The 22,103-nt window shown below is 50.4% G+C and overlaps 9 protein-coding genes across 9 annotated transcripts; 2 read left to right on the plus strand and 7 right to left on the minus strand.

The window, feature by feature from the left end:
* Nucleotides 1-1,913: 1,913 nt before the first annotated feature.
* Nucleotides 1,914-3,209, minus strand: BO79DRAFT_269202 (uncharacterized protein; the record flags this gene model as incomplete). The annotated part of the gene is made up of 1 exon (XM_025687176.1): nucleotides 1,914-3,209. The coding sequence occupies exon 1, from the start codon at nucleotides 3,006-3,008 to the stop codon at nucleotides 1,914-1,916; it is 1,095 nt and encodes a 364-aa protein (XP_025538210.1). The 5' UTR covers nucleotides 3,009-3,209.
* A 1,090-nt stretch (nucleotides 3,210-4,299) lies between these two features.
* Nucleotides 4,300-6,612, minus strand: BO79DRAFT_246286 (Zn(II)2Cys6 transcription factor). The gene is made up of 4 exons (XM_025685547.1): nucleotides 6,535-6,612; nucleotides 5,566-6,397; nucleotides 5,375-5,518; nucleotides 4,300-5,310 (listed from the first exon to the last, which is right to left on the minus strand). The coding sequence occupies exons 2-4, from the start codon at nucleotides 6,340-6,342 to the stop codon at nucleotides 4,408-4,410; spliced, it is 1,824 nt and encodes a 607-aa protein (XP_025538211.1). The 5' UTR covers nucleotides 6,343-6,397; nucleotides 6,535-6,612; the 3' UTR covers nucleotides 4,300-4,407.
* Nucleotides 6,613-7,041: 429 nt separating this feature from the next.
* On the minus strand, nucleotides 7,042-8,948 carry BO79DRAFT_229734 (laccase TilA; the record flags this gene model as incomplete). Its single annotated transcript, XM_025684059.1, has 3 exons — nucleotides 7,042-8,098; nucleotides 8,149-8,623; nucleotides 8,672-8,948. 3 exons carry the CDS (start codon nucleotides 8,946-8,948, stop codon nucleotides 7,042-7,044), a joined length of 1,809 nt encoding a protein of 602 aa, XP_025538212.1.
* A 1,086-nt stretch (nucleotides 8,949-10,034) lies between these two features.
* On the minus strand, nucleotides 10,035-11,025 carry BO79DRAFT_219020 (SDR family NAD(P)-dependent oxidoreductase; the record flags this gene model as incomplete). The annotated part of the gene is made up of 4 exons (XM_025683441.1): nucleotides 10,035-10,053; nucleotides 10,111-10,461; nucleotides 10,536-10,911; nucleotides 10,983-11,025. 4 exons carry the CDS (start codon nucleotides 11,023-11,025, stop codon nucleotides 10,035-10,037), a joined length of 789 nt encoding a protein of 262 aa, XP_025538213.1.
* A 726-nt stretch (nucleotides 11,026-11,751) lies between these two features.
* On the minus strand, nucleotides 11,752-12,448 carry BO79DRAFT_151329 (uncharacterized protein; the record flags this gene model as incomplete). Its single annotated transcript, XM_025678643.1, has 2 exons — nucleotides 11,752-12,117; nucleotides 12,179-12,448. The coding sequence occupies 2 exons, from the start codon at nucleotides 12,446-12,448 to the stop codon at nucleotides 11,752-11,754; spliced, it is 636 nt and encodes a 211-aa protein (XP_025538214.1).
* Nucleotides 12,449-13,523: 1,075 nt separating this feature from the next.
* Nucleotides 13,524-15,776, minus strand: BO79DRAFT_246289 (uncharacterized protein; the record flags this gene model as incomplete). The annotated part of the gene is made up of 4 exons (XM_025685548.1): nucleotides 13,524-13,667; nucleotides 13,722-15,331; nucleotides 15,382-15,462; nucleotides 15,665-15,776. 4 exons carry the CDS (start codon nucleotides 15,774-15,776, stop codon nucleotides 13,524-13,526), a joined length of 1,947 nt encoding a protein of 648 aa, XP_025538215.1.
* A 2,632-nt stretch (nucleotides 15,777-18,408) lies between these two features.
* BO79DRAFT_175691 (uncharacterized protein) lies at nucleotides 18,409-19,516 on the minus strand. Its single transcript, XM_025679814.1, has 2 exons — nucleotides 19,226-19,516; nucleotides 18,409-19,165 (listed from the first exon to the last, which is right to left on the minus strand). Exons 1-2 carry the CDS (start codon nucleotides 19,344-19,346, stop codon nucleotides 18,495-18,497), a joined length of 792 nt encoding a protein of 263 aa, XP_025538216.1. The 5' UTR covers nucleotides 19,347-19,516; the 3' UTR covers nucleotides 18,409-18,494.
* Nucleotides 19,517-19,732: 216 nt separating this feature from the next.
* Nucleotides 19,733-20,854, plus strand: BO79DRAFT_209786 (uncharacterized protein). Its single transcript, XM_025682668.1, has one exon. The coding sequence runs from the start codon at nucleotides 20,030-20,032 to the stop codon at nucleotides 20,465-20,467; it is 438 nt and encodes a 145-aa protein (XP_025538217.1). The 5' UTR covers nucleotides 19,733-20,029; the 3' UTR covers nucleotides 20,468-20,854.
* A 371-nt stretch (nucleotides 20,855-21,225) lies between these two features.
* Nucleotides 21,226-22,089, plus strand: BO79DRAFT_197429 (nucleotide diphosphatase; the record flags this gene model as incomplete). The annotated part of the gene is made up of 1 exon (XM_025681267.1): nucleotides 21,226-22,089. One exon carries the CDS (start codon nucleotides 21,226-21,228, stop codon nucleotides 22,087-22,089), a length of 864 nt encoding a protein of 287 aa, XP_025538218.1.
* Between the last annotated feature and the right edge of the window lie 14 nt (nucleotides 22,090-22,103).

Raw genomic sequence — 22,103 nt, forward strand, 5'->3', positions numbered from 1 at the left:
CACTGGACAGGGCAATAACCACGTCACAAAGGGGATCGCCCCTGCAAGCGAGGATGGATGAGGAGAAGGTTTTCATGGCAACCAGAGAGGGACGGCCGGTTAAGGGGAAAAAAGGCACGATGAGATCCGAGCATGGTTCCTGGGAGATTCGATCCACCGGCCAAAGACTGGGAAAGATGCTGATCACTCCTGGCGAACCAGCGTACACAGGAGTCCATGGGGACCACTACTGCCGTCTAGTCGGAACTTAGTTGGTGGAGACCGAAAGAAGCCCGAGTGATTAATATTGATGGATCACAAAAAAGCAGCCAGCCACGAAACCGATCCAGTGGTTGACTTGATTGACTCGGGTTGACTCGAGCGTTGCTTGGAGAGACGCCGGCGGGTGGGAATAATTCCACGACGGACCCGCGCTGTATTACCCCTTTGGGGGTGCGGTGGCTGGTGCTTGAACATAACCATACCGTATTGGACCTTGCTTCGCCACCTGAGGCTGGTGAGTTTCCAAATGACAAAAGTAAATAAACCCTCATGCTACTTTGCAAGGAAGGCCTGAAAAGCTATTCTACATAGCCGAAGCTTGACCCTGTACTCGTTCACCACGTCAATCCCACTATCTCAGCCAGTCATGAAGAGAATCCCAATCCCATTGTCAATGGATGAAAACAAACAGTCGACCCTGAGGGGACACCATCAATACATTACGCATACACGACGATCTCATTTCTCCACACCACGTGAGAGACCCGCAGGTGGTGCTCGAGGAAAAGAAACAATCTTACCCAATGATACGATACCGTGCCTGGCAGCCTGAGGGCTGAACTTGATTACCTGCCTGCCTGCCTGCCAGTCGCTTCTTCCCTCCATCCTTCCACTGCAGCCGCCAGCCATTGTTGCTGCATCTCTCCTGCATCTTCCCCCCCGGTTTCATTGTCTCCCTGTTACCCCCATTGTCCCGACGACCAGCCGGATTGCAACACATAAACGAGGAAACCGCCGGTCAATCCGAAGGTGATTTGTCAATTTTCATCTCCTCCCGACCCAGTGTTTCCATCGTACTAACGGAACTAGCACTAGGACAGGGGTCTAGGACAAGGCCGGTGATCCATCCTCACGGACCAGCGCGTCTACGCGCCCAGGGGACTGGCTGGCCTTGTTTAGCCAATCAATTTCCCTCCGTCGCTGATTCATTTAGATCAAGTCCCAATGGCCTGCTCAGCGCCTTTGGCTGCACCCCGGCGACCAGTCAGTATCCGTCCCTTGACTACTAACTTCCCGGCTGCCGAGCAACTAGGATCGATCGGCCCTTCCACGAAATTCAAGGTTTGGAGGACAACAAATAGTCGAAGGCTAATGACAGTAAACCGTATCCTCTAGACTAGCCTCCAGCATCTCTGACAGATGGCTATCACTAGATACCTAGCACGACGCACTCACCTCTCCATAAAATATGACCAACCAATCGGTTAACCCTGCTTAACTGAGTCGTGGACAGTTCATTTTAGCGGGACTACCCGGGGGGGGGGGGGCCACAGCTGGGCTTCGTAGTTCACAAGTAGTACAGATAAAGCGCTAATCATTACCTTCTACGCAGACTTGAAAAAAGCAAAGAAAGCCGAGAGCAACCGATTTTGATTCTCACTATCTGAGGAAGATTGACCAGTCACAAAATCCTATTCTAATACGGGCTCTGGTCTCGGGCAAGCCGGCGGCAACACGGCGCTTGCTGCAACGCGTTTCATCCCAACCCCTGCCGCTGTTACACAAACGACAGGGTCGAGAAGATGAAGGATCGAGTCTAGACTCAAGCCATGACCAACCCCTAAAAGGGCCGAAGAAAAGCAAAACCATGAAGGCAACGAATGTGTAGATGATAAGGGACGAGCGCACGAGAAGACCAGAACCGATCTTCCTTAGCGGTGAAACGACGCTTCGCGTTTATCATACTTTCTGGACACGGCGCCAAGGACGCATTTTAGAATGCCATCGGCGCTCAGCGTCTGCCCCTGATCACCCCTCCACGGCACGGTATCCACAATATCACGGAGATGGTCTTTTTTCTGCATATCGCCCAAATTGTCGTCGAGTTCCTGCAGATACGCCCTTGCCTGGGCATCATTTCCGATCTGGAAGAATTGGATTCCAACCTGCCAAGGCACCGCCTGATATTTCTTGTCGTCCAACTTCTGAGCAACTTCTCCAATGACACTCTCCGCATCGTCTGTAAATGCCCCATCCGTAATCGCAATTATATTGAGTGGTTTCATGAGTTGAGCCGAATCACGCGATCCATCACCCTTCGAAATCGCCTTTTGCAAATCTCGCATGTACGGATTGAGGATCTCGTAAAGTCGTCGGCCAAAAGGCGTCGGACCATTCGGATACACACTCCCAAAGATCTCACGAACATCATCCGCTGTTCTGATATTCATATACCCACCCTTCACCTTTTCGGCTCCCTGGCGGCGGTGGTTAAGAAAGTAGACGTCAATTCCATCCTGATCATACTGCGTACAAATAGGCGCGATAGCAGCGATAGCACTTTCGGCCTCCTTCCAGCGGTTACCCGTCAGCATGCTCGTACTATCATCCACGATGAAAATCGTATCGAACTCCCGCAGGAAAGAGTATGGAGAATCACTGCTCCCTGAGATGGTCGAAGAAGCAGGAGCAGCAGCAGCCTGCGGTTCATACGGCGGAGGGGCCCAGGGATCCGGAGCCTGGTTGTTATTCATGGCTGCTTTTCCAGTTGACTGGAACACTGGACTTCTGTTCGCAGAGCCGGAGAAGTCATATCGATGCCTGCTCTGTCGAGAATGAGAGTGGCCCATATCTGATGCTTCTTGGCCACTAGTTGCGGATGATTGAGTATGAGCTTGATCCGGGTACTGATACCGCTCTTGTTCCTGGTTCTGGTCTTGGTCTTGAGTCTGACGACGTCGTAGCGAGTTCCCTCTGACGAGATTCGATAAAGAGTCGATGCTCTTTCGCATAAAGGGTCCGGGCATGTTGATAGTAAATAAAGGATGCAGGAGAGAGGAAGAAAGGAAGAAAGGATAAAGGCAGGGAAGGTGTGACGGGTTCGAAACTGACAATGACACAATACCGTTCGAACAGGTAAGTAAGTAAGTAGTCAGGCTGATGTCAGTGCCAGGTGAGACCTTCACTTTGCCAGTCACTACTTAGCAACTGAACAATAAAGAAGTAGTAAGAACCACTACTGCTATTAGTACCCACGCCAGCGCCGCAACCAACAAACTATATATAAAGTACTACTATCGACCCCACAGCACACCAAGGCAGATTCACAAATTTACTGCATCGGAATTTCCCACAGTACTTAGTACCAGTAGTATCCTCCGGATCTACGACACCATATCACAATACTTATGCCATAAGTTCCATACAACGAAACAAAAACAAGCATTGTATACGTGCATACGACATAATCCACGGAACTAAGCGTGTGCTGCACTCTCACAAGGCAGAAAACCCAAGAGAGCCTAAGGCAGATAGCAGCAGTAGTATAATGTTATGTATGACTTTCAAGGTTTGCTCCGCCCGTTTAATTTCCACATGTCAGTTATATGGAGTATGTGGATGTGCCACCGCCGTGTTTGTTGAGACACTGCCTCAATGTGTAAGGAGTATACATACATACCTACCCACTTAATAAAATTCCACAGTGGGGAGGAGAATTCTGCATGCACTGCAAAAGTAAGTAGTCTAGCTAGTAGCTTAGTAGTAGTAGGGTGTAGTCTAGTTGCCAGTTCGGTGATTCATAATCTAGCCTTACAAGGATGGATGTTCTCATTACTAGGTATAAGTATCCTGCATGCATGCATGTATGCAGGCATGAGGCGTGGGAACCCCCCTCAGGGCAAATCGGAGTTCGTGGGAGGAATATTAGAGAGGAAGCGGGGGGCTGTGTAGAGAACCGCCCTTGCTTACTACTTACTTGGCTTATCACTTCCCTGTGAAGAAGATGAATGGATAGTGTGGAAATTGGATGGAAGGTTCCGTGCACAGCCTTCTGCTTGTTGTGTGGTTGCGGGGGAAGGGGCTTAGCGTTGCGCAGAAAAACAGTGTAAGGCTTAGACTGAGCCAGGCTGTTGGCATGGGCACAGCCATCATCGGGCACAATGCTGTACTACTACTAAGGTTTGACAGGCTGGGAACGGCACACGGACCAAAAGATTTAGTAGTTAATTAGTTAGTATAATCAATTAGTTGAATTAGATTTGAAGTATGTATTATCTTTGTTACTATGTAGTCTGGACCTCATGTGAAGGCCTATTTGTATATAGTAGGCGCGACGATGTCAGACACCGCATCAACGCTATTTAGACAGATTAATCGGATGTATTTACACGTGGCCTGCCACTTTGTGAGTATTGTCGCAGACAATCACCCCACCTGAGTGGTATATGTACTTCGCGAGGCTCCTGTCCAGTGTTTGCCACTGTTGTCGGTGCTGAAGTTAGCACCGGTCGAGCCGATTAAAAGGCTGTTGTCTTCTGGGAGGGCCAGCGTGTCAAAGACACCATCTTCAGTCATCAGGAGTTCAATCAAGGCCAGCGCCTGATCGATACCCATGCCATGTCCAATCAGCTGGAGACAGTCCAGCACCCAGTGCCGTAATGGGTGATTCAGCCCTCGCGTTGCGGCTGCCATGGACAGCGGCCAGAGGAGCACCAGACCGCGAACAAAGCCTTGTTGTGAGGGGATCTCATAGCGGGAACTCATTTCCGCTTGTCCAGTGGCGAGCTTGAAGACACTATCGGTAAAGTAATAAGGCACACTGGCGCAGATATCGCTGGCGAGCTGTCGGGCAGTGTTGCGGATCTGAGAGGTATGCGTGACAAGATCGGCAGGGAGGGGTGAGCCGGAATTCAACTCCCGGATACATGTCAGAATGAGATCGCTGGTAATGATCCGTGCGACCCGGTATTGGTTCCACGAGTTGCAGATCCAAAAATCAGTATACACATGATAGACGTTGTTATAAGGCTTGGGACCCCAATTAAGAGTAGGCCAGGGATCTTCGATAGTGGCATATGGGAAGTTCCCTGGCAAAGACGTGAGCCATGACATCAACTCAGCCTCGATGGCATATGCAGATTCAAGCATTTTCTTCCGGTCGGTTAAAATCTTTTCCTTGATGTCAGCTCGCAGGTTTGCTAGCCGGCCCATTATGTTAATCAAGCGGTCACCATAGGCCACTGTATGCGGCCGAAGAAACATGGCAACTTTGACACAGTGAAGAACTGAGTCGGGCACACGCGCCTCTCTTTGGAGACAGCCTATGATCTTTTACACATTGTGAGTTAGTCAAACGCTCCATTTAGGGGCGAAGTAGACTTTTAGAACGTACGATTTGATATCGCAGCTGCAAAAAGAGCTGCAGCCCATCTGGGTCCTGGAGCTGCTCCACACCTCGCAGCTCTAGCAGCGCTACAGCGCCACGTATGTGATTTGTCCAACTGTCAATAAAGCGCGAACCTCTACTGGTAATCACCTGGAAAACATTAGAATCGGGTCTTGAAACAAGCAAGGCCGACTTACCTCGAAGATAGCCAACATAAGGACTGCGGCAAGCGTTGCATTGTTCTTAGCTTGCTGTTGATCTGCAACGGCCGTGGTGAGGAGCTGTAAAGCATTTCCATACTCCTTCTCTGCGGCTATTTTCATCGGTTCAGATTTCCTGATACGCGAGATCATTGCTATGCCAACAGAAGCCAAGCTGGTCATCAGGGCGTCATGGCTAGTTGCCGATGCCCTGCGCAAGATATCGGGATTTGCTTCAATCTTCGACCAGAACGATCCGATCCAAGCATTCTGGCGAAGGAAATAGGAAATAGCTTCATTTTTGGTCGGTTGATACGATGGTTGCAACACTAGGGGCTGCTGTATGGCGTGCTGCTCGACAAATTGTGGGGATAGACACACAGGACCGTCGAACTCAGGCGGTTCCAGATCGCCGGTCGATAAAGATGGATTACTGCCTGCTGGGGAACACACTGGGTCTGGACTAGGACTAGCAGCTACCATGCCACTGCCACTGGGGGAAGCAGCAGCAGCTGGGGCACTAATACAGGTACTAGTACTACCAGGGTCGGTCTTTCTAGAAGACTTGGCTCTGCGGGCCTTTGTCCCGGTCCGCGCTTTCCGGATAACTTGCTGACTCTCATCCCGAAACATCAAGGATAGTTGGTCGCGGTATCCGGGACAGATCCGGTTGCCCTTGGCACATTGTGAACAGGTAGGACGGGCTTGGTCGCACCGGATTTTGCGAGACCGGCATTCGCCGCAGCCCTTGCTTGGTTTGCCGCAGAAAACCATGTCTAATACTAGACAGGGGCGGGGCGTCGCACGGAATGCAATGTGGCGCTGTGGACTAATCAAACTAGAATCCAGCATGAGTATACATTCTGACCTGACCAGATTTGGAGGATAGCGGGGGCCAGTTTGACGTGCAGCTGAATCGGGTAACCAGTGCGAAGCTCAGGGGATGGGGGAGGCCAGGGTTCCAACCTTTGTACAGCAGACACTGGTGGTAGTGTCACGGCAAATACAAGACTATCTGATGATCTTCATGTCTGGGATTTTCCGACGAGGAGCAGCGCGGAATATGAATGAAGTGAGGACTTCGGAGAACGTTTGAGGCTGGTCGCTGCTGGCCGAGATGCCTGAGGCGCAGCGATCCCCGCGTCCACGTGCATCTCACCCTTAACCCGATCAAGTATCCCTTGCGATGGTCGCGTTGCTTAGCATTTGACTTTAACTCCTTTGGAATCATCGTCATTGGATGGGCTTACTATCCCATGCTTTACGCAGATTTTAAATCATCCTTCTATTGAAACCTGTGGCTTACTCCTACGTCACTCAGACGGTGCTTATCTTTCAGCTAAAATGGTGTTAAATTGATTAGGGCTCTTGGGAATACGTTAAGCATGCAGTCATCATATAAACAAACATGTGGTGTATATACAGGATAGGCTTTTCACATCATTACTACTAGTGATAGGTGATCTCCGACCATCAGGAATCGGAGAGCTGGTACTCTTTTGGAACCACAGGCCACTCGTCCACACCATCCAACAACGCCAACGCCATGCCACCACTCAGATGCACCTGAATATGGCAATGGAGCAGCCATGCACCGGGATTTACAACATGGTACCTGATTGCCAGCCACGTGTCTTCGGTCGCCGCAGCTGGAGTGATGAAGGTATCCCGAATCTGAGGAGTCTTAAGGTTGAAATTCTCCGGGATGTATTGCATCGCTTCAGCCACAGATGAGTAATTCCACGCGCCGTTGCCTTGACCGATCACATAGAATTTGTTGCTATGCTTGTGAATCGGGTGAGGAGGCTGGATCTGACCGTTCACATGGAAGATCAAGTCGACCCAGGTTCCATTTAGCGTCTTGACCGTGAGATCAGGCTTAGCGGTAGATGGATAAAAGAGCAAAGGCGATGCGGCTTCCAGAGAAAGTGGGAAACTAGAGTTGCCCTCAGTCCACCGGTAAGAAGCATTGTAGTGGCCGATCCTGAGGATATGGGTCGCGGCGACCTCTGAAGATGGTGTCTCTGCAGGGAATGGCATGATCGTAGTCTCGTTCAACAGAGTGTAGTTGGAAGACACAGGCGATCCGTGGATATCAATTGAAGGCACCGAAGAGCCCTTCTGGGACTTGATTGCTGTGTTGTATGTGAGGACTGCAGTCGCGTTGATGACTTGATTGATACCTGAATTCGCCGCGCGAACAGTATAGTTACCGGCAGGCTTGTCCAATTTGACAAGAACGGAGTAGCGGTTTCCGTTGGCTATAGTAACTGCATCCACCAACGTAGGCTCGATGTACCGTCCGTCAATAGCATAGACGTACATCGGGTGCTCATCAATGGAAAATGTCAACATCGAGACCCCAGCCGCGCTGATCAAGTCATAACTGGCATATCTGACAGACGGGTCTACCAGAAGACGCTCGGTACCACCATTGCCAGGACGGCAGCCATAAAACATAGAAGGCGGCATAGCGCTGTAGTTGTGAGAATATGTGCCTTGAGCGGACACTAGCGTTGGTGGAATGCATCTAGATAAACCTGTTAGATACCGGTTACACATCAGGTGTGTTACACATACCCCGTGTCAGTTAGGCTTAGGTTACCAATGAGTTGCTTCTGTTCAGCGCTGGCCAGCTCATTGAAGGCTTGCTGACCCGGACAATTGATCGATCCTTTGCCGTTGATAAGGACCGCATTGATACATATGGCGTCTAGTCCCGTCGCTTCCTCCGCACTCCACAATTCTTCCGAGGTCAAGAATCGCCAGTCGGACAGCATTATAGGTTTACTCCTCCGCTCAGCTGCTTGCATGGCTTGGAGCTCGCTTGTGTTGTTCGTGATTAGATGGAATGGTTTCTCCACTGATTCATCCGGGAGAATGTAAATCGCGCCATAGAGGCCGTCACAAATTTGACCTCTGGTGTGGGCATGGTAGAAATAACTTCCATAATTCGTCGCTCGCCATTTGTAGAGGAAACTGTCACCAGGCGCGATAGGTCTTTGCGATAAACCGGGGACGCCATCGGACCAAGGAGTGTCAAGCTGCTCGATACCTTGCAGGGGTTAGTCTTGGTTATTGCACTTAATAAAGCAAAACCTACCATGGAAATGCACTGTGGTATTTGTAGGAAGATGGTTAGTAACTAGGAACTCGACATTATCCCCTTGCCGCAACTGCAGTGCCGGTCCGGGAAATTGGCCGTTCATGAGGATCATCTTGCGAGGGATGCCTGCCGGCGCCCAGTCCTCCCATGTCAAGCTGACATTGAAGCGCACCGTGTTACCGGTGGCACGCACGTGGAGATTGCTGCCATTGGCCCACGAGAGCAGAGAGAAGACTGATGCCAATAAGGCCAGTCCGAATTTGAAGGAATACATTCCAAGCAACAGAGGCAAAATTAGAAGTTATGGCAGCCGCAGCCAGACAAGCCAACACCAAAAGGTGAGCCAAGTGGCTTACCCTGCCTTATATGTTCCATTTCATCGAAAGGGGCAAGAAAGAAGCAAATGAGTTTGCTGCTTTCGAGGCCTGATTGCCATGCCTTGTTTCTCACTTCGTGTTCGTGAACGGGCCTGTGGCTTTTTGGCATATGCTGGCGAAAAGTTCCGACAAATTGGAACGCCTGCAGATGTTGCTTTCATGACTCAATAAGCTCACATAGCTGGCGGGCTGAAGGGAAAACCTTCGATGAAGCTGATCTGGGCTACTCCATACAAAGAGGAATGCACCGGTCTCATTGGGTGATCTTAGTTCTGTGGGGCTTGGGCGTCGAGTAATCGGCCATCCTGGACCAAAACTGCTGCTCAGACCCACTGAGTTATTGCAATGATCGTCGCCGATGGTGAACTGGCCCCTCGCAGGAGCCGTATTCTGTAGAACTGTGGATAGAACTATCCACGAAGGGGCTGTTCAAGACTGAGCTATCGGGCCGCTATCCGAGTTCCAGAACCCGGGATTTAATCGGGCATGTTTATGATCCATGCAGGAAAGACTGGTTGATCTGTTGTCTTAGCATGACTCGCTCAAAAACCGAGAATTTTCCGGTGTGCTTCTCTTCACACAGCTACCTGAAGAACAGGCCAGCATGGAAACCATCATAAAATCGGCATCGCCGCAGCCAGTCACCCAAGAGCATCTGTCATCTGACAGCTGTGAGTTGGCAAGCTGATGAGTGAAAGTGAAAACTCTCATAAATCTCATCCTGACAGGCATTTGCGCTATGATCAGCGAAAGGAAGCAGACGTGGAAAGTCAAACATCCCGAAGGGGAAAGCTTTTCGGATTTTTCAGGCAGCCCGCGGAAGTGTCAGCTGTGCATTGGCATCATCAACACTATTGGACATCATGCATGTATTCCCGATAGCCGAGCAAAATGGCAATAACAGCCGAGGGTCTGGGCCAGGGCCAACTCTCCCTCTTAGGCTACACATACACAATAGCAAACGCCCACAAGCCATCCCCATCTTACTGCGCAATAAATCCCCTATAATCGTCAGCACCAAATCATCCAGCAAAAGCCTCCAAGAAAAGAGCGACCTACCCATCCACCACCAATGCAGACCCATACATATAGCTACTCATCGGCGACAACATGAACGTAATCGTGTCCGCAATTTCCTCTGCATCCGCCAATCTCCCCACAGGGACTCTCGCCACTTCCTTCTGCATCACTTCATCAGGCATCTGATCGATCATCGGTGTCTGAACATAACCAGGACAGATAGCATTAATCCGGATCCCCAGAGGCGCGTAGACAATAGCATCAGCCTTGGTCATCCCAACCACACCATGTTTCGCAGCGGTATAAGAAACGATGGGTATATTGACCGGCGTCGCTACAAGACCATATGCAGATGCGACATTGACAATGACACCTCGTGATGAACGGGGACTGCACACATCACACATTAGCACTAACCGAACCCCATCATCCTCATCATCATCCCAACAAAATAAAATCCTCACCTATCACCCCTCTTCTCCTGCCCCATCATAACCATAATCTCCTCCCGACTCGACATCCACACCCCATGTAAATTGACCCCCACCGTCTTCTCCCAATCCTTGATATCATGATCCCCCGAATACGCCATCGACCCAGCAATCCCAGCACTATTGACCGCATAATCGATCCTCTCGAATTGCTTCACCGTCTCCGATACAGCCTCGTGGATAGAGACCGGATCAGTCACGTCAATGCACAGCGGGATCGCTCTCACTCCACTGAAGTGGGCCTCGATGTCCTGGGCGGTTTCCTGTGTCGCGGCGAAGTTGAGATCAGCGATAGCGAGCTGGCGGACGCCGTGTCGGGCGAGGGCATAGGCGGTGGCTTTTCCGATTCCTGTGTAGTGGATTAGTTTATTTTGATTTGCTTTGAGGGGTGCAGTGGGATGAATAGGTGATAGTATAGACCTGATGCGGCACCGGTGATGAATGCGACTCCTTCGAGCATCATTGTTGAGATTGAGATAGTATTTCTGGTTTGAAATGGGCTATATGGGAGTATGTTTGAGTGACAAACTGATCTCAAATTATCCAAAGATAAAGTGGTAATGCTAGACGGCCTGCAGAAGAAGCGGGGGTGTGACCAGCCATCCCGTGTGACAGCCGTCGGGATTTCTATCATTCGCTGTCTGTCTACGTAGATTACAGGGAAAGAACCGGTACTGGGGCTATAGTTTCAGCCTGATAAGATCAATTTGCTGAATGGTAGCGGTAATACTCAAGTAACCATTGGACAAGCAGTTTACTTCTCTAAGGAATCAAGTCAAACCAGCAGGATTTACAGAATGTCATTCCCAATGTGGCAGATATAGCCGGAGGGTATGCAGCCAATCCTTCATCAGATCAAAGGTCACGGTCCAGAACCAGAGCGGGTGTAATATTCTCATTAGCATTCCGATTAGCTGATATCTATCTAGCAGAAATGAAGCCATGAGAGTCCCACGTAAGCGAGAGCACCCAGCCAGTTGAGCTTCTACCGAAGACGAACCACAAGAAAAAACAGCAGGTAAGAGTGACCCAATCCAGAGATCCAGCTTTCCATGTTGCTCCAATGTTTATGAAGTCTGTCTCAAAGGTGAAACCTAAGTGAGTGTGAAAATAGCAAAGCGACTAGCCCTCGGCATCTCCAAAAGACAATAACAACGCAGTGTATTATCCGGAAAAGGCCGCCAAAGTCTCACCGTCCTCGCATCATGTGTTGACCGGTGCTACTGACAATGAATACGGTATTGGCATTTGGGACCAAACGCTGGGCCTCGTTCACTTGGCGTTTTGCTTTCGGGACGAACTCAGGTGCATCTCCACGAAGAGTAGAGCTGGGGTAGCAGTTTCTGGTGTTCCCGCTCGCCCCTGCATTGAGGCCCTGAAATCTTTCACCTTCTCCAGAGATTCCGGGCTGCACTGATCCCACAATCAGGGGCCCAGTTGCAGGCAAAGCGTAGGGTGCGTAGTGCATTGGTGGCATGGTGTACATTGGTGACATAGCACGAGTTTCAGGGCTGAGTGGAGGTCCATTAGGAGCTAGACCAGGTGCTTCATACATCTTGAAAGAGCGCTTGTTAGAAGCTTTCTCTACATAATTATTCGAGCTCGAGAATACTCACCGGCTGAGGGCCTGGGAAACGGAACTGTTCCATTTGCATTCTGTTCCAATTCTCCACTTCCTTCTGATGGTGATCCAGTCGCATGGCGAGATGGTTTGCCTGAGGCAGATTAGGGCAGAAAGTGTTATGCACAGGTGCACTAGCAACGGCAGGGAGCTCAGGACCAAAGGTGCTCTGACGCATAGTCGACGGATCACCATACAGACTTGGCTGGCAGGGCTCCTCCTGTTGTCTGCGGTTTCCTCGTCTTCTATTGGCGTGATTGGCCATGATGGCTTCGATAAGACCCTGGTATCAAGAAAGTCAGCATCTCAAGCATGTGTAACTTATCATCAAGGCGCTCAACAGAAGGATAAGTGGGCACTGAAGCTGTTCTGCGAATCTCAGGCTCGGGCTCAAGTCTCAGGGGAAAGATCATAGTGTAAGTGATAGTGAGCAGACGTGTATATCGTGAGGATGCAGTACAATGGAAGGAACGAAAGATGGTAGAGGTCAAGACAGCCGACCCAATACTGTTAAGGGAGCTGAACAAACTCACCTAGTAGTTTACTTGACCCTACCAGCGTCAAGTCAGACACGGGGGCGTACGTAGGGAAGGAACCTGGCCGGGGTGTCAGTGTAACAAAGGAGAGTGCGATGCTTTGTTGCGGTAGAGAAAGAAGCGAAAGAGAAAGAGCTTGTCTGCACCAGATGAGTGTGGCGAGTCACTCTCATTCATTCGCTTGCTCATTCACCATGCGAACATCGCGCCTGAGGCGCCTACTTCTCGCTTGTGTTGGTCGTGTCCCTGTGAAATTCTTTCTTCAGATCGCATACTGCCTTTGTTTCTACATCTCCGTCTACTACGCCTCAGCCTGGCCGGCAGGCGCCGGTCAGGCTGAGTGGTCATGCACAAGATCATCATATCGCGTCAGGTATGTTCCTTGTCGACATCTTCAAGTACGTCAGCTCAAATTCCTAGTTCTTAGTGTTTTCAGTGGAATTACCGTTCGTTTAAACGCCACTTCTGTCATATTATCTGAGCTCGGATAATGGACAGTAGTAGAGAGGACACGAACCAGAACTAGGATCAGATTTTTAAGAGGAAGTGAGAAAGCTACGAATGAATACCAAGGCCACAGCAGTTGGGTTGTCAAATCTTTGACCTAGTTCCATTCTTTCCCTTTCACGATTTTATTTCTTCTCTGCCCACCTCAGCAAGGTGTGGGACGGCAACGAAACAGAATAAGGAAAAGAGGGACAATGGAAGGAACAGAACCACATATTGTTGGTAAGTCTGACTGGAAATATCCTTCACTTATGCTCAATTGGCTCACACACTGATTAGCAGAAGGCAAAATCTAACCTATGACTCCTCCATCATAGCTCGAAGCTTGGTCTCGATCGACTTCCTTTCTATCATCTTCTGGTTGAGGAACTTAAAAGTGTCTTCAACAACCTCTCCCAACCGCTGGTAGTCGACGAGCAGCTTCTGAACTTCAAGAGCCATCTATCTACATTATCAGTCATCTGCACAAGATCCGGACAGTGTTGAAAGACTTACCTCAAGGTACTGGTCTCTTTGTGCACTTGTGTTCGCTTCTCGGACTTTTCTGCAGACGGATTCACTGAGTGCATCGAAGTGTGCGCAGGTCCAGGCCGAACCGTTGGCGGATGGTTCGGTCTGCACTCCTGCATCACTAGTTGCGTTGCCCTCTGGTCTGCGAAGTTCTGTAGGGCGAGACAGAGGAAGTGGAGGCATGGTCATGGTTTCGTGATGCCCAGCCATGGCATTCATACTGTGCGTGGCAAACGATGTTGGCGGAGCATGGCGGTTCGGTGATTCCGGAGTGGCGGGCTTGAACGGTGTCGACACTGCCTGCTGAAAATATGCAGGAGTGTCTTGGCTTGGGCTAAGGTCGATGTGGTTCCTTCCAAGTTGCTGCAACAATGAGGGAGTAGGCACAACTATCGGCGTTGATATAGCTCCAAGCGAAGTCGTTGGGTTGCGTGCGTTCTTCCCAAACTTCCTGCCCTTGAAAGCCGTCTTGCCGGCACCGCTACTGCTGCTTCGCGAGTTCGATTTGGTAGCTCGGCCCACACGACTCTTCTCTGCGCCCCGAGTCTTCTGCAAGATACTACGGAGGCTAAAGGCCTTCCGGGCAGTTGCATTTGAGACGGGCGGGATGATCTCATCGAAGGTAGTATGAGGTCCGTGGCTATTGATTTCGGCTGGGAGACCTCGCAGTGGCTGGAGAGAGACTGATCGTGGTGGAAACCTATCGTGAGCTGTGGCGCCCTCCGTGACCTCTGGCATTGAGGTATTGCGAGATATAGGGGCACGGAAAGGGCTGACAGGCTCCGACAAAGTGATGGTCAAGTCTCCTGCTCTCACTAGTGTGGTCGTTTGGTTGCGTGTACCAGCGCCGGAAGAAGACGGTCTCTCGATGTATTGTTGGCGTGGCGTGAGTGGCGGCTCATCGCCCGCACGTGCATCTTCGAAAAAGAGCTCTGTCTGGTTTTCGGGCGCTGGCTTTGGTTTGTTGTGTCGTGCCTGGCCCCCAACCCCGCTTCTTGTGGCATTTCTGGGGGGGATGGGGGGTCGGTCGACATCTTTGGTGATTGGGGGGAGGGTGGTTGGCGAGGAGTCGGAAGAGTATTCGTCGTCTTCGCTGCTTGTTTGCTCGGTTGACACTGGCCTGTCAACATACTGAAGTTTCGCGGGGTCCGACAATTCGGTAACGGCATAGTTCGGGTTACTTTTGCCTGTTCCCATAATGATCTCGTCGGCCGCAGATGCGATTTTCAGAGTTGGGCCATGTGGCAGGCGAGTTACTCGCTGCGTGAGAGGAGTGCGGTTTTCGCGCTGGTCGTCATCCCAGCCTGGTGCATTGCGGGCTCTTCTGATTAGAGGTTGGTAGTGAGGCATGCAAGACACCTCTGCTACCTGAGCACCTCCAGCAAGTTCCTCGGCTAATGCCTGGCGCCTGTCTACAGCAGTGGGGATAGCACTACGCGGCTCATAGCTTGCACGCGTCCCTTGTGGCGAATACGACTCCAGTCCTGCGCCAACGTTCTGAGTGTATCCGCTGGAGATATGAAGTGGGTGGACTGGGTGGGAATGCAAGGCGGTATATTTGTTTACTCCTGCGTCCCGCCAGAAAGTAGAATCATCTTTTTGTGGGTTAGCATGAGTGTTGCATGATCCGACAGCATGTACCTACTAGGGTTATACGGCGATGGATAAGCGATCGTCTGAGCCGGGTTGATATCCCGGGTGTATGGGTAACCACTCCGTGTGGCTCCTAAAAAGTAATTAGTACAGAGCAGTAAGAATATGAAACACCTTTGTGCTAAGACAGCTCGGTCATTGATGCGTAGAAACATAAGCTCAGGCACGAATATACCAGGCTCACAACCACCGACGCCATGTCCCATCGTAAGTGCTTCCCACAGAAGACACCATATCCAACTTTCGACAACACAAAATCAAAAGACAATTCTTACCTCTGATATCCCGACGATTATCCTCACGCCCCATGGCCCTGGTGTTCTCTGCAGGAGAGATCACTTCCTCAAGGGGATATCTGAAAGAAACGTTCTTCGTGTTGGAAGACATAGTGGGGATATGAGATGTTAAGTGTATCAGGCACAGATGAGGATTGGAAGTGAGACGAGAAGAGATATGTAGTTCGAAACACTTTACTGTGTCTGTAGCAGAAGACCCTCGAAGGATGTGACGATATGAGAGAGATGTAGTTTTAAAACACGTAACTCTGTGTCTGTAGGAGAGAGAATGAGGACCTCAACAAGAGTATCTCAACTGTTCTTCGGAGTCAAAACGACAGGGGAAAAAGCAACAAGCAAGTATTGTGATGGTATTCTTCAGAAGAGATGCAGAGAAGTATGTAGTTTGAAACACGTAACTCTGTGTCTGTAGCAGAGGAAGCCGAAGGCCTCGACAAGAGTAAACGACTCTCTTGAACACACGGATGAGAGGGGAAAAAAGCAAGTATGCTGATGTTCTTCTTGAAAAGAGAAGTAGATGAGATGAAAGTAGTCTCAAAACGCGTAACTCTGTGTCTGTACAGAAGAAAGCTTGGAATCTCAGTGAGAGTATCTCTGCTGGCTTGAAAATGATAATGAGAGGGACAGAAGTAAGAAGCAACTATGATGATGTTGTTCCCTAAGTGAAGATGTAGACGAGATGTGTTTGTAGATGACAGATGGAGACGAGAACAGCAGAGGATGGACGCGATCTTCAGCGTGTTGGATAGAACACAGCAAGTGTAGTGAGGAAATTAGTGTGTTAGAATCTCAAGGAAACAGAACACCACGCGAGAAATGAGAAGAGAAGACAAGATGCTAGATAATCTTGATCTTCCAAAGCAAGCAAGCAGACAGAAGAGCTAGATGAACGCGCTTCTCAACAAGTACAGGGAAACCGGAAGCTGCAAGATGAAGCAGATGAAGCTATTGAAGATGCCTGAGAAACGAAAGTAGACGAAGCGGAAGAGAATGTGGGAAAAGCGAGTGTTGGCCGGGCAAGGGAAATCAGTCAAAAAGACATCTCCTGCTCAGTTTGGTTAAGGAGCAAACGAAAGCTGTGTTCCCTGCAAAAAGACAAGGCGGGAGAGCGTAAGATTGACGGCAAGAAACAAGCATCAAGAGGGCTGTCCGCAGCATTCACCGGGAGGGTATGGTGTGCTGCCGTAATGGTCTCTGATACCAGGTGACTAGGCCCAGACTGGCTAACAGGTTGCCTGTATATGCTCCTGGCAGGCTATCAAGGACAGAAAGACCCACAAGGTAGAGAGATCTCAGACTGCACTTGCTTCCGCTCATATACTCAGTGGTCATGGACAGTACTTCTTTGACTAACCATGGGAGTCGGAACTTGACAGCATCCGTTCTGCAAAACGGAGATGTCTGGACGTCCTAGGTTAGCCAACTCGATATCTGTTTGCCTTTGGCGTCATTCCCAATGACCGGGTCTCTATGGCAGGGAACCTGCACGACAGCTAAGCCAATATTTTATCTTGACATTGAAGACTGGCCGATCATTGTATGTTATAGGCTGCCAATCTTGTTGCTTTTCAGAATGCTCCCGGACATAATGAGTTTAATTGACGATAGCTTCCGTCTCAGGGACCGGCAGTACTAAGTCTCGGTGCATCTTTATTGTTGCGCTTTGACTAGGCTTTGAATGAGTCGGCTTTGATATGCCACTTCTTGCAACAGTCACTCCACGGATTCCACACTCCCCTGCGTCGTGGGCGCTATCATAAGCTGGAGGAGATAAGGTGCATGGCAATCATTGGCACAGAGCTGGCAATATCCAGACCATGATTGGACAATGGAGGTCTATACGTGGCCCTTGCCGTCTGATGCATTGAGTCCTTAGGGCTCCAGGCATGGGGCATAATCCAAGCAGACACATTAGGTGCTTGTCGTCGCTGGGGTTGCTCCTTCTCAGGCCTGAAATTCTCTCTTGGACTTAGGACACAAGTCTCTCCATTAGGGCTATTAGAGACAACATCGATCTGGGGATATTGTCTGTCCAGCTTAGAAGCATCGAGTCTCAAAAGCCAACATGAGTGCATATGCAGCCAACCTATTATCATGGTTAGTGATCATCCTATTTTGGCAGAACAAGGGCTAAAGCTATCCAGCAAAGACCTACTCAACAGTCACCCTTCTTCACAAAGCAAACTTGCCTGTACGCCTGAGCGACGACGCGTCACCAGCACAGAGATATGCTGTTCCCGTCCAGTTCAAAGAGAACCAGAACAATATGCCCTAACAAGAGCTTTGATACTCGAACAACAGAATAAAGACATGGAGGGTGACTGGGCAAGGGCCACAATCACCCTCCAAGGCTTTGAGAAGAGGGATAGAAAGAGAGGATGAGGATTGTCAGTGTTTTTTGTTGTGCAAGGTAGACAAACTTGTCCTTCACTTTTGTGAAGATACGGAAACTTAGGCGAGGCGATTCCCGAATAGGAAGCTTTGTAGTGACGGGAGGCGCGCCTGGGGAATGGTTCGCACAGAGTTAATTTGGGGTGTGATTTGGATTTATCTACTGGTTAATGGGCTTGCCGGTGTGATTGCTGTTCACCTGTCAGGTTTGATGCAGTGAACCAGCGATCTGTGTGATTGATCTTGATGTGCAGGAGGAACATGCATCTACTGTTATGCTTCGTGAACTAGTCGAGATAATGTCTCTGCTCTTTACAGTCAACTTATGATATGATCTTTTATGAGAGTGTCTTCAAGGACTACTAAGTACACAAGGAGTGGCCTCCAGACTCCAGATCAGACATCGACCACCAACTCTCTAAGTAGATTCGATATCCTCCACATTAGTATGATGACCGCGCTTTCGTTTCCCCACCGCCTGCGTACTATCGCTCGTCCACTCGCTAATTTCCCACTCGAAACTCGTAGACTGATCATCACTAACCCCTACGCCACGCCTAGTCTTCATCATCCTCCCCAGTCGACTGCCCTCCACCAATTCTTCGAACCACGGGATCCCGCCCAGTGTGCCATGTCTGTAACTCCGTGAGACCGCCGACCCAGATGGGATGACCACATCTGACGAGCGGGTGTCTTGTTGCGCAGTAGCCGGACTAACAACAACCTTTTCCTTTCCCTTCACAGGCTCCACTTCTTCCTCTTCTGTTTCCCTCTCTTCATCAGACGAATGGGGAGGCGATTCCGGAGGCAACAGCTCCAAGTCCTCTAACATGCGCTGGCCATCGCCAAACAAACTTCCTATCGACACAGACATGTAGTCCGCTTCTTCACGCGGATCCTCGCTCCAGAATGTGAGTGGCGTGCCGCAGTAGCCGCAGAAGACCCGCTGGGTATGTGGCGCATGGTGCGGGGAGAAGATGCGACGGATGGTGCTGTGTGTTTCATCGGGGAAGTAGGATTGAGTATGAGATTGGTACCAGGTTAGAGGGACTCGAAGCCAGGCTGTCAGCGGAGCTGCGTGGAATCTTCCTATCCATTTTGTGGTCAGTACTACTATTTGAAGTATATATTAGGTGAAGTGTGACGTACGATTGTCTCGGCCGGTGTCCAAGTAAACGTGGGCATGGTCAGTTATGTCGTCGGGCAGTCGGATCTGATATTGATTTCTCCCACATTGACAGGAGCCGCGGAGATGCTCGTGACTAGTCATGTTGTGGCGTTTATCTCCGATCGGGGTTTGCCGTTGTATCTAAGTACGTAGTAGTGAAACAGCGCTAGTGTGAAGTCATAGATCGAGTCGATCAATTGTGAGACAACGAAGACCGAGAGGACGCGACCTCAGAGTAGGCTCCTTGGCCTAATTGTATCTCTAGAATTGGGAGAGGCAGAATGGAGACAATATAATAGAGAGGTGCAGGAGAGAAGGTATCTGAGGGAATCTAGAAGCAACCTGAACGATCGATGACGTTACGCGGGTGAGGCCGCGATCCAGGGACTGGCCAGTTGGCGGTGATCTTAATCCCTCAAATGGTACACTCCGCTCCAAGTCGATCGCGGTTCCCATTTATGGACCTCCGCTCCATTGGTCCAGAAACCCAGCAAGTTCGTTCCCCCCTAATGAGCTGGAGTCTGCAATGAATCTCTAGTCTTGTCTCCTTTCTCTTTACATATCTCATCATAATCTTCGTTCATTATCTCCCACTCAGTCTCTCTCTTTCATATCTATATTGTTGTTGTTTCTCTGTTTTCTCTGCTCTTCTCTTCCCCGCAGAACTACCCTGTTTGGTTGTCACATGAAAATCCCACCCCAGCAAGAAGCACATGATAGTCGCTGTATGAACGACAACAATCGCATTCTCTCGTCCACTCCTATATACTCCCAGAAGAACCACGATGCCATCTGCACGACCTCCTGCCTCCCTGGCTTCCAGCTCTTCAGAACCATCCTACTCTCCCCTGCCCGGCGGCGCAACCACTCATTCCGACGATCGCGACGACCGTTCCCCATCCACCACACCCACCGGCAACTCCTCCAAGCCCGCCTCGGCCTCTTCAGCGGCCAACGCACAAGACAAGGACAAGCCGCGGCTCACTGAGCAGGAAAAGAAGAATAACCACATTGCTTCGGAGCAGAAACGCCGCGCCGCAATCCGGGAGGGCTTCGATCGATTGACCGAGCTGGTGCCTGGCTTGGAGGGCCAGGGTCGCAGTGAGAGTATTGTGCTTCGCAAGACGGTGGACTTTATCCAGCTTCAGCTGCAGGAACGACAGGAATTGATTGCGGAGATTGAGCGTCGTGGAGGGCGCATTGATGATTCGTTTCGCAACTGATGCTGCCGAGGTCCGAGCGGCATGCTGCTGTTGTTGATGATGATTATGACTTGCTTTTGAGGTGGATGAGACTATGCAACATGCGTCACGCGACTCTTGAATGATATTTGGAAAGGAAAAAGTCCGGCGCTGGGTCTTGACCGGTTGGTTGGCAGTGGTGATATTGTGCAATTGCAATGGGCGATGGTTGTGGTAATTTCTTTTTGGCCTCTACGGAGGCTTCTCGGCCTAGGGTCTTGAGGCGGGATGGCGTTGTATTTGGTATATAGGGATGAGAAGGTCCTGATTGTTACTGTTGAGATTGTTGCACTGCTGCATATATACATTGGCGGCATTATGAGCTCAGTTATTTATTTAGCAGATACTACATGTTGAAGCCAGACTGGAAATGGTAATTACTGTCATGCAGCTTTCCATATGGAGTAGACAGTAATCGAAACCATATGCAGGGAGACAATCTGTACCACACCAACTCTCCTGAAGCGTTAAGCTTAACCTTAATCCCAATACTTAGCATACTACAAACCGAGCAACAAGCATGCAGCATGGACCACCATCACATGCACGCCCAACTCGTATCACTATCTCGTATCTATCTACTATCTGCATTATCACAACTGCCGAGTCTCACCGCCCGTCTATCAAATTCAACACCACCACCATACCCCCATCACGACTGGCATATACCCAACACCTCATTCAAAACACCTTTCCTACCACCAAACCTTCCACCCCACCCAAAAGGGGACAACTCCAAAATGTCCGACAGCAAACAATCCCTCCTCTCCCAAACGGAGCCCGAATCCGACGACCCCCCACCAGCCTACACCACCAGCAACACCACCACCACCAACCAACCCAACCACCAAAAACGCGCCTCCCTCCTCCCCCGCCCACCCCCGCTCTCCCTCCCAATCCTCACCCACCTACGCTCAAAGCGCTTCATCCTGGCCTCATCCTCCCCGCGCCGGCGACAAATCCTCTCCCTCCTCTCCCTCCCGAACATGGAAATAATCCCCTCCAACACACCCGAAGACCTACCCAAAACCCTCCCCCCCTTCGAATACGTCCTCCAAACCGCCACGCAGAAAGCGCAAGCCGTGTACGCCCAGGAAATCGACTCGCCAAAAGGCGACCCATTCATTCTAGCAGCGGACACCGTCATCGTGGACACTTCCACGGGGAGTATATTAGAGAAGCCGCGGAGCGAGGCGCATCACATCGCGATGTTGAAGGGGTTGAGGGATGCGGGGGAACATAAGGTGTATACGGCGCTTGTGGCGATGACGCCGTTGGCGAGTGCGAGGGTGCCGGGTTATGCGTTGGAGAGTTGTCTGGAGGAGACGAAGGTGTGGTTTGATCAGGGGGTGAGTGATGAGGTTATTTTGGCGTATGTGAGGACGAGGGAGGGCGCGGATAAGGCGGGTGGGTATGGGATTCAGGGGTTGGGGAGTATTCTTGTGGAGAGGATTGAGGGCGGGTTTGATAATGTGGTGGGGTTGCCGTTGAAGAAGGCGCTTTGGTTGATGGAGAAGGTGGTGGTTAGGGCGGATGATGAGGATTTGTTGGATGGGGAGGGGGGGAGTGATGAGGAGGATGGGGAGGGGGAGGGGGAGGAGTAATTGAGTAGTATACT

This window comes from Aspergillus costaricaensis, assembly GCF_003184835.1.
Source record: "Aspergillus costaricaensis CBS 115574 unplaced genomic scaffold BO79scaffold_21, whole genome shotgun sequence".
NCBI classification, from domain to species: Eukaryota; Fungi; Ascomycota; class Eurotiomycetes; order Eurotiales; family Aspergillaceae; genus Aspergillus; species Aspergillus costaricensis.

Bases quoted from the DNA above. Each gene is read 5' to 3' on its own strand.
- BO79DRAFT_175691 (XM_025679814.1), bottom strand. From the start codon at position 19,346: ATGACTAGTCACGAGCATCTCCGCGGCTCCTGTCAATGTGGGAGAAAT. The intron at 19,166-19,225 runs GTACGTCACACT...CAAAATGGATAG, and splicing joins GGACACCGGCCGAGACAATC to GAAGATTCCACGCAGCTCCG.
- BO79DRAFT_246286 (XM_025685547.1), bottom strand. From the start codon at position 6,342: ATGGTTTTCTGCGGCAAACCAAGCAAGGGCTGCGGCGAATGCCGGTCT. The intron at 5,519-5,565 runs GTAAGTCGGCCT...AATGTTTTCCAG, and splicing joins TTATGTTGGCTATCTTCGAG to GTGATTACCAGTAGAGGTTC. The intron at 5,311-5,374 runs GTACGTTCTAAA...AATGTGTAAAAG, and splicing joins TGCAGCTGCGATATCAAATC to ATCATAGGCTGTCTCCAAAG.
- BO79DRAFT_209786 (XM_025682668.1), top strand. From the start codon at position 20,030: ATGCCATCTGCACGACCTCCTGCCTCCCTGGCTTCCAGCTCTTCAGAA.